The sequence below is a fragment of the Triticum aestivum genome, chromosome 3A (assembly GCF_018294505.1).
Source record: "Triticum aestivum cultivar Chinese Spring chromosome 3A, IWGSC CS RefSeq v2.1, whole genome shotgun sequence".
Taxonomy (NCBI): Eukaryota; Viridiplantae; Streptophyta; class Magnoliopsida; order Poales; family Poaceae; genus Triticum; species Triticum aestivum.
Window position 1 is genome coordinate 350,433,951 of NC_057800.1, and position 10,916 is coordinate 350,444,866.

The window sequence follows — 10,916 nt, forward strand, 5'->3', positions numbered from 1 at the left end:
AAGTACCTCTACCAACCCACTCTTCATTGAGCACAACGATGATATGAACTCCTACGTCACCAAGAGCCACCTCTTTGGTGCACAACATGCTTTGCATCAAGAGCAACAAGCAATGAGTGAACGCATCGACAACCTCGCCACCGACTTGCGACTCTACGAGCAACGTACAAGGGACTACTTCGACCACAAGCTCGACGATCACAAGCAAGAGAATGACGCAAGAATGGACAAGATTTGCGCTTTGTTGCTCAACCTCTCTTCTTCCCCTTCGTTCTCATCTAGAAGGAGCTGCTCAAGTCGACACTCCGACTTCACCCTCTCCAGCTCCAGTACACCAACATTGAACACTCTTCGACGTGCCACGCGCAACGATCGTCAAGCAAGCCACAATCATCTACGTGACACCAGCTCTCAAGAGCACTGACAACATAAAACCCAAGAGGCTTTTGCGCTAGCACGAGAAAGGCAACGACAACGCCAACATGAAGCGGAAGAGCGAGCGTGTCTACACCAAGAAGCACAAGATGCCGAGGCACAACGTCAAGAGCAACAATTACGAGATGCTCAAGCACTTGAGGCGCAACAAGCCCCCCAAGATGCAAGTCGCGCCATAGACAACCGAGGCCGACAAGCTCGTGAACATGAAGAAGCACTTCGCGAAGAAGCTAACGAACGAAGATTTCAAGCTCGCGTGCATTGTCAAGTTCCTCAAGTTCCTCCTCGAGCTCGACAAGCTCCTCCATTGGCTCCAAGAATGTCAAGTTCATCAAGAGCATGAAGACAATGGAAATACTTCACGACAAGAGCAACATGAGTTTCACAACCCTCCTCACCAAGAGCAACACGAGTTTGATAATCATCAACAACCTGGACGTCATCATCCCCGACCCCAACACAATGAGGAGCAACGCTACAGCAAGCTCAAGTTCACCATGCCCAAGTTCAATGGAAGCAACGGTCCCAAAGAGTATCTTTCATGGGCATTGAAGGTCAACAAAATCTTTCGTTTGCACAACTATGAAGAAGATAAGAAGATCGCGATGGCATCCCTTGAGTTCCAAGACTATGTCCTCATTTGGTGGGAACAATTTATTGAGCGCCGAGAGGCATGAGTTGAACCACCCATCACAACTTGGGCGCAAATGAAGGACGTCATGAGAGCACACTTTATGCCTACCTACTACTACTGCAACCTCTTCAAGAAACTTCAACTACTCAAGCAAGGAACCAAGAGCATTGAAGAGTACTACAAGGAGATGGATATTGCCATGATAAGAGCCAATGTCAAAGAAGATGATAAGCAAACTATGGCACGTTTCTTGAATGGACTCAATCACCCAATCAAGAAGATCGCCGACTTCCAACCATACTCGAACCTCATCAAGCTAGTGCATCAAGCTACCAAAGCGGAACGTCAAGTGCAAGACAATTACAAGTATGCCAAGTTCTTCACCCAAGTCATACAGCTTCTCCAACATCCAAGCTTCAACGACTCCAACAACGTCTACCAAGCCTTCTACAAGCAACATCGACAAGTCGAGTTCCAAGAAAGCTTCGTCAACTCCAAGTCATCCTCCTACTACAAGCAACTTCAAGTCAAGACAAGTTCATTCAAATGCTTCACATGTGGAGGCCGAGGCCGCAAGTCCAATGAGTGCACCAACAAGCGGACCATGATCCTCAATGACGACGACACTTACGACTCAATGATTGAAGGAGAAATGGATGCCATCAAGCAAGTCGCCATGCACCGGCAAGTGAACGATGAGGAATAACAAGTCTTTTGCGACGAAGATTCAAGTCCCGCTCTCATTGTCTCCAAGGTCTTGACTCTCCAACATCACCAAGAAGAAGATCAATGATTCCACATCTTTCATACCAAGGCCGGCATCAATGGACGATCCGTCAAGGTCATCATCGATGGAGGGAGTTGTCATAACCTTGCAAGTGAAGAACTTTGGTCCAAGCTCCAATTCCCCAAGACGAAGCACCCACATCCGTATGAAGTTCAATGGCTTAGCAACTCTGGCACTCTCCAAGTAGAGCATCGAGTACAAGTCTCCTTCAAAATTGGTGCCTACGAAGACACTTTGGAGTGCGACGTCATTCCAATGACCGTTTGCCACCTTCTCCTTGGACGCCCATGGAAATTTGATAGAGGAGTCATCCACAACGGTCGAAAGAACCACTACATCTTCAAGATGAAGGGAAAGGAGTACGTACTTTGCCCCATATCTCCAAGCCAAGTGATCACCGACAAGCAAGCCACCCATCGTTGAGAGAATAGTGAGCAAGCGAGCCACCAAAACGAGAGTGAGTGCCACAAGCCCAAATCGAGCACCTCCACGATGAGCGACAAGAAGAACTTAGTTCTATTTTCCACCAAAAGTGAGATAAGAGGAGTGTGTGAGAACCCATCTAGTGTCCTACACTATGTCCTTTTGTGCAAGGACAACGCAAAACAATCTAACAACTCCCACGCTCTTCCTCTAGTGTTGTCTTCTCTTTTGCAGGAATTTCACTATGTTTTCCACGACAAGCTACCTCCGAGACTACCTCCACTACGAGGCATCAAGCACCGCATCGACCTCATCCCCGGAGCAACTCTTCCGAACAAAGCTCCCTACCGCGTCAACCCCAAAGAAACCAAAGAAATACAAAGGCAAGTAAAGCATATCATAGACCATGGACATGTGCGTGAAAGTTTGAGCCCTTGTGCCGTCCCGGTCATTCTTGTTCCAAAACGAGACGGTAGCTTTCGCATGTGCTCCGATTGTAGACCTATCAATGCCATCACCGTTCGCTATAGGTATCCAATTCCATGCCTTGATGATATGCTTGATGAACTTAGTGGTGCCACTATCTTTTCAAAAATTGATCTTAAGAGTGGTTACTATCAAATCCGCATACAAGAGGGTGATGAATGGAAAACCGCTTTCAAAACCAAGTTTGGGTTGTATGAGTGGTTAGTCATGCCTATGGGTCTATCTGAAGCACCGGTTACTTTTATGCGTCTTATGAATCATGTCTTTCGCCCTTACATTGGTGTGTTTGTTGTGGTCTACTTCGATGATATCCTTGTTTATAGCAAATCTCTGCAAGATCATGTCATCCATGTTCGAACCGTTTTGCAAACTCTTCGAAACGAGCATCTCTTTGCTAACATGGAGAAGTGCCTTTTCGGTGTTGATAAGCTCGTTTTCTTGGGTTTTGTTGTTTCTTCTAAGGGTGTTCATGTTGTTGACTCCAAGATCAATGCTATTAAAACTTGGCCACAACCAACCAACTTGCATCAAGTGCGTGTTTTTTTTTTGAAAATTTAGACAGTAGGAGAGTTTCCTACTGCATATATATATATATATATATATATACATACATCTGGGCTATTCTGTTACTAGTAACAGAATATTATTCTGTTACCCTACTTGAACTGACAGTTTCAGATTGTTGTACTGATGACTTTCGAGTGGTTGAACTGATGCTTTCAATTCTGTTTAGTATATCGTTTTCTTTAGTTCAAATTCTTTTTGAAATTTTTTTATCGGAACGGGGCGTGTAATATATCATTGGAAAGCTCTTAACATCTACATTACAAATATATAGGAATTTTTTGCAAAATCATCACAGTTTAAGAGCAGTTTTGAAAAAACCATTTTTCTCAAAACCGAAAACGCGAATCGTATTTTGGACTCAATTTTCAAACGGTTTGTCGGAATTGAGCAAATAAGATGGCGTTGGAAAGCTGGTGAAAATACGCATCTTCCATATATCTATTGTTTTTTCTAATTCTATACGATTTAAAAGTAATTTGAAACACGGTGAAATTCTGGGCGAAACGTATTTTCACGATTATTTGCAAACGGTTTGTCGGATTGACGCAAATGATACGGCGTTAGAAAGATATGGAAAATTCGCAACTTTTTCATATAGAAATAGTTTTATAATTCCTTACGGTTTAAACTAAAATTCAAATACGGTCAAATTCGATTTCGAATGCGATTTTTTAAAAAAGTTTGTCGAAATGGGGCAAATAATATACCGTTGGATAGCTACCGAAAATGCAAAATTTAGTCATGTTGAACGTTTTCTCTACTTTTCAACCGTTTAAGAGTAATTTTAAATACGGCAAGACGGATCCTGTTGTTTTTCTGTCTAAAAAACAGAGTACTCGTACTGATGTATGTGTGTATTTGTACTGAACTATTTTTTGTAGAGTAATTTTGAATGATTCTCAAAGAAGAGTACTTGGACTAATGTCTGTATAATTTTGTACTGAACGTGTTTTCACAGACTAGTCTTACTCTATTTTTCTGTATGGTTTTCCTCATAACTTTTCAACGGTTTACGATATCATCGTCCCCGAACTTGCATCGTTTTATATCGTTGAACTGAATGACATTTTTTATAGAAGAAAATGTTTTGTGTGTTTCTTTTCTTAACTCACATTTCTTGCAATGATGTTCTAAACTTCTTTTGTTTTGGGACCTGAACTTTTACCAACTTGAATTACCGTGTATGGATGAGCACTTGAACTTATAAAAGTGAAAGTTTTTGGTTTTAAATTAATATTTGTTTCCTTGTCCGAACTTATGGCATCATCATCATCGGACCTGCATGGTTTGTGTAGCTGAACTAAAATAAACTTTTACCTGAATAAATGTGTTGTGTTTTTTCTTTAAGCATATTTTCCTCCCATAGACAGACTTACTCAAATTTCATAGACAAACCGACTGTGTTTTATTTTTTGAACTTACATGCTAGTAATAATTGAACATTCCCATACAATTTTTTCACTATTCGTGGCATCAACCAAAATAGGCAGGAGAGGGCACTATCGAACCGATCATTGTTTTCGATTCGTATTGATAAATGTTATTAATTCAAATAAATTTTCCTTTCTTGCACAAACATCTAACTGTTATGTACACTTTCTTTAAGAAGTAGCAATCAAATCATCATGGACAAAAAATTTGAATTTGCAATTGGTGCTATGTGTACGGATTCCATGTTTTGGTCGTCCTCATTGTCCGCATCATGTACTTCATCCTCAACCTGCTGGTGTCCTTCGTGCAAGTGATCGGCAGCGTCATAGTTGTCTAGTTATCAGTGTCCGTCCAAACCTCCCTCGTGCTGCAGTACAGAGAGAAACAAAATAGTGAGAGAAAAGAGCAGTAGAGAGAAACAAATTAGAGGTGAGCTAAAAAACATTAAATTATCCTAATAAATTCCTATTGTCAGTAATATCCATAGTGAAGCTTGGCTCTATATAGTACTGATCAGTACTAGTATTCTGTAAGTCGTAATGATCAATACTCCTACTTTGTCTTACTAATGAGCACTCATACTGATCTAGCTAACACAACAAATTTTTCATCTAGTGGACTTTTAACATTATATTAGAAAACTTGAGCTATAAAATCCCACATTTGTTATACTTGAAAACTATACCCAGACTAGGCACCCCCCAAATCTCACACAACAAAGCATGTTATATATATTTTTCACGAATGATTGTTCACGTACTGAACTGAGAGCACCTAGTTTGTGTTTCAGGAATTAAAATAGATGTCCTGAGCACCCCGTTTCAGCAAATGTTTGTGCTATAATTCAACAATAGAGAATACAGATAAGCAAACACCTATTTTTATGGAGAATATACCATTTTTGACGGCCTTCATGTGACCAGCGGTGCTGGAGGTGATCTCGTGTCTCCTGCTGCTGCTGCAGGTCGACGAGGACTTGTACAGCGGTAGAGTTTTTGCAAAGTGAACTGATACCTTTTCTAGCCTGAGAAATGCAGAAAATTAGCAAAAGTGAACCACCAAATTCTATATAGAAGTGCATAAATTAAGACATCAAAAGTTTAAACAAAGTAGGTGGAGTTTTTTTAATACATTAGCATTTGAACTTTTATTAGTTCTTGTCCTCAAAACAAAGTAGCTTGATTTTTTAACCACCGCAAATAAACTCTTAAATACTTATGGCAAGTATATTTGAACTGATGTATCCTTTTTCTAGTTACTGATTGCCAACCAGCCCAAACAAACTCTGAAGTACTTATGGCGAGTATTTTTCAACTGATGTATCTTCTTTCTAGTTAATAAATTGCTATACTAGAGTACTACATCCTTGGAAATGAAATACCAACATCATTGGTTGTGTAAAAACACTCAAAAGAATGGCTTGTTGTACTGTATTTTTATAGTACAAATTGTACTAAACTTAACTAATTTCGCACTGGAATTTAAAACATCATACATACGCGTTAAGTAATGCAAACATAGCAAACTCAAAATTTCTGTAGTCTATAAAATATAGGAAACCCAAAATTTCCTAACGAGTGCATTTGCGTGGAGTTACCTACTGAACTTCTAGGCTGACATTGGTTCTCCTGTTTTCTTTACACAACCAACTTCGTGTTTTTTATAAGCGAACTGAATGGAAAACTTGATGGTGCACTTCTGTAATTTGTTCAAGGTGAACTGATGCACTTGCAAAGTTAACTTATTATGTTCCTTTTTCATACTGAATTGATGTCTGTTCACAAAATGAAAAGGTTAAAGGTGTGAACATTCAGTACATTTGTAACTTAGCTAGCGCCGCACTAGAACTGACATAATAAGTTAAGTTATCAATAGTGATCCATCGATGCAAGCTTAGTTCTTAGGTTACAAATTTGTAAATACTAGTACTGCTACCAGCATTTATAAATACTAGCGAACTTGAACTTGTGGTCGATCGAGATCGGAACTTATTGTGTTACAAGCACAAATACAAAATCCAATGAAGGTGATATAAGTACATGTTAGAAAGATAATCAAGTTCAGGTATATTAATTGGGAGAAGTTCAAAAAGAAACTTTTAAAACGTTTGTATTAAAAATATGTGTACTACATAACATCTGTACTCACTATGACGATGTGTTTGTACGGCTCCACTGCCAGTGAAGAATCTCTTACCGTCATGCTATCTAAGTGAAGATGTGAACCTTCCAAAATATTGGAACTGACATGACAAGTAACAACAGTAGAAAGTGTTGTAATAATATTTTTTTCCTTGTAGCTTTTTTGGAGCAAGAAGTTTGATCATGTGGCGATGATTTTTCTTTTGCAGACACTAAATATTTGAACCTTTTGTGCAAGTATGTTTGAACTAGGGAGAAGAGAGCATAACAAGGGAAGTGAAGCAATGACATGCGGTACAGAAATTTTCTTCTCATAAACATGCACATCTTTTTTACTTTTTCGATATAGAAATTCCTGACAAAGGTTCAATATGAAATAAGAGAATACCAAACATTTGTTTTGAGGGGAAAATTAACTACACAAGAAATTTTCATTTTTAGTCAGCTTTTTTTTCATCGATCAGCTTCTGTGCAACTTGATTTTGACCTAAGAAACAAATGAAAATGAAGTGGAGCAGAGAGAATTAGGGTCAATTGAGGTAGTTACTAAGAAGGAGTGTGAACCTTTATCTACTGAACTTTTCAAAGTTTTAAGCTTGAACTTCTGTTCTTCTTTTAAGTACTGACACTACACAAAGCTTCTTTTAAGTTTTGAGTGTGAACTATTTGTGTCCTGGCTCAGACATTTTCCACAAACAAATGACATGCAGAAATTGTAGGTTTTGCTTTTACCTCGACGCTTTTCTGGACTTCCAAAATAAACTCTGGTACATGTGCTTGTTATCAGGCATAACCACAAGCACTATAGAAAGAACATGGGAACACAAAGGAAATTGGACTTATGATCGGGGAAGTTGATGCACTAAAAAGCAATCAAAAGATGAACTGAAAACAATTGATGCTCTTCAAAAGCATTCGGGAGAGATAACAGCTTCAAGCTGTTTTTTGGGTGCTCTTCTATTAGCAGACTAGTAACCGACCATCTACCATGTGCATGTAGGGAATGAGAGTTGTTCCATATATCTATATGAACATACATATTGCATAGGATTGCATCTAATTACTCTCTCCATCTACTATAGTAATACATCTATAGAGAAGGAAAGTCGAGTAGTTCTATGTTAAATGATTCCAACCGAAATTCACATTTTCTTTTAACAAAACCAAACTTCTTGAATGAACTTCTTTAGGTTTATGTGTTTGAACCTACAATCTTTCCAAACAAGTACTTAGCTCGCTTTTCTTTTTTCCTTCATGATGGGATCAGAAGTGCAAAAGCAGCACAACATGGAAGCAATAACACAAGGATCAATCGGGGCAAACAACAGAACACAGAACTAAATAGATAAATGTGCTTACAGAAAATCTGCATCTTCTCAATGGGCATGACGCCGGCAATACTTCGTGCACCGGAGAACCTGCACTACTGGATACGTCGAGAGAGGACTGAGGGCAGCACGTCCCCATGTGTTTATTTTCTGCAATCGTCACCATGACAGGACAAGGGAGGAATTACTTCTCGGTGAGCAAAAATGTACAGGGAGCAAGGGAGAGCCGCAGAAGACGGGGCATCGACCAGCGGTGGCGTGGCGTGGAAGCACTACGACTGCTGTGAGCCGCGCCGGTGGGATGGGGTTCAGGCACCGGCTGGATGTTTCCCATCCCGATGCGAGGAAGGGGAGGGTTGGGGCGGCGGGACGCATCGGCGGGGGTGGACACACCGCGCGAGAAGGTGGGATGGGTCGCCGGGAGGTGGAGGCGCCGCGCCATGGCGATGGTGGCCGGGTCGGATCCGGCAGTAAGAGGCGGCTGGGGGCAGCGGCGCGCGGCGGCGGGCCATGGGGCGGCGGCGCGCGGCGACGGGGCATGGGGCGGTGACGCGCAGCGGCGGGGCATGGGGCGGCGGCGCGCTGGAGATGGGTTCGAGGGTGAGTGGGTCGTGCAGGGTGGGGGCGGGAGTTTCCTTTCTCTTTTTCTTTTTTAGATCGGTCATGGTGGGCTGCATTCGATCGCGCGCCTATATAAGGGTGATGGGTACCGTAATATTATTCTGTTACTAGTAACAGAATAGTCTAACCCTATATATATAAATGGGTGGTGGTGTTACATGGTATTTACATGAGAGGGGAAGGGGGGGTTTACATGGGGGGTTACAATGGGGTGGGGGTGGCTAGAGAAAAACAGCAAGAATCGTGGTCACTAAATGTTTGTTATGCGGTGGTAGCCTATGGCTAATATCAGAGAAATCTTTTTTGAAGCTTGTCCTCCAGGAGGCGACCGTTGTGGTCACATGTCGAAAATAGTTGTTGTTGCGTTCCTTCCAGAGGCTCGAGGCAGCCACCAGGAAGAGATCCATGATCATCTTGCACCCATGCCTCATTTTTAGGTGTGAAATCATATCCAACCTATTGCCTTGCGGCGGCCAATGGATCCCCAAGAGGTGCTAGCATGTTCGACTAAAGGCGCAATGAAAGAACAGATGTTCCACAATCTCCTCAACGTGTTGGTTGCAAAGAAGACAATCTAGGTTGTTGCCAATATTGTAGTGTCGTCTGTTCAGCATGTTACATGTATTGAGTCTGTCAGAGAGCATAACCAGCCAAACACTTTGATTTTTGGGATGGATTTGGCCTTCCAGAGCCATTTGAACCCCTCATGGGCCTGCACATCCCGGAAGACAAAGGTGTAATAGGCAGAGGTCTTGAATGTTTGGGCTCCCCAAGCACAAATCCACTGATCTTTTGAGTCGTCCAGAGTGAAATGAGAGACCTCCCGCTGAATTTGTCATAGCTCGTCATGGGCTTGCATGGATAGCGGTAGGTGAAAGGTTGCAGCCAGATGGGCCGATAATCATTAACTGTCTCAGGGGCATTTTTATTAGGTATCAGATTGATGAATCCATGGTTGAGGCTTTCCAAATTCAGTTTGCCCGAGTGAAATTCCTCACAGAGCTGGTAAAAATCCGTTTTGATGATCGGCCAACACACTTTTAAAAAGGCTTCGTTGAAACCGTCAGGCCCAGGGGCGCGATCCGATGGCATTTCCTTGACAACTGCATCTATTTATGCATGTGTGAAAGGAGTGGTGAGGCTGTTAAAATCCACATGTGATCTAAAGAGCTTGGACATGTTGAAACACATGGGTTGAGGGTTAGATTTTCCAAGGCGATATTTGAAGGCCTAAAAAAGAATTGACTCCTTGCCCACATGATCGTCAACTGACAGGCCATCCGTTGTTTTTAGGGTTGAGATACAATTTCTTCTGTAGCTTTCCGTTGCCACCACCTGGAAAAACTTCAAGTTTTCATCGCCAAACTGAATCCATCTGATAGTGCATTGTTTTTTCCATTATTCCTTCTAGTATTGCAATAGTCGAAGAATGTGTTTTTTGCGAATGGCCAAGAAATTCTTTTCAGGCAGTGTGAGACTGCGGCGGTCCGCAATAGAGTCCAATTCAAGGATTGCCTTGTTGGTGTTGTCAATGGCAACTTTGAGGCGGGAAATCTTTTTACTCCATTGAGAGAGCGCATGGCGAACATACTTAAGCTTTTGACATTGTTTGGATGTAGCATTCGAGTTTTTTCCATGGCGAATAGGTTTGTTCCAAGCCTGCTCAACAACGTCCACGAACCCAGGGTGCGCGATCCAATAGGCTTCGAACCTAAAGATTTTGCTTTTAGGAATTGTGGTCTGAATAATCACCGAACAAGGGATATGATCTGAAACCAGTCTACCCAGCGGGTTAACAATCGTATTGGGCAAGGAGGCAGTCCAATTTAGAGAAGTGAAAACCCAGTCGGGTTGTTCAAGCAGTGGGTTTTGTTGCATGTTTGACCATGTATAGCTTCTTCCTTTGATAGGAATTTCCGTGAGCATGTGTTGTCGGATGAAATCGTTAAAAACAAACATATCATGCACGTTACCACCAGGTTTGCTACGATTTTTAGGTGATCGAATGTAATTGAAATCACCGAGGAGGAGCCAGTCCTCAGAAGGTGGGATATCAATGTCAA

At 41.7% G+C, this 10,916-nt stretch overlaps 1 protein-coding gene across 1 annotated transcript; it reads right to left on the reverse strand.

Moving 5' to 3' along the window:
* Window positions 1–4,846: 4,846 nt before the first annotated feature.
* On the reverse strand, window positions 4,847–8,865 carry LOC123061279 (verprolin). Its single transcript, XM_044484301.1, has 4 exons — window positions 8,481–8,865; window positions 8,264–8,382; window positions 5,660–5,787; window positions 4,847–5,130 (listed from the first exon to the last, which is right to left on the reverse strand). The coding sequence occupies exons 1-4, from the start codon at window positions 8,770–8,772 to the stop codon at window positions 5,097–5,099; spliced, it is 573 nt and encodes a 190-aa protein (XP_044340236.1). The 5' UTR covers window positions 8,773–8,865; the 3' UTR covers window positions 4,847–5,096.
* Between the last annotated feature and the right edge of the window lie 2,051 nt (window positions 8,866–10,916).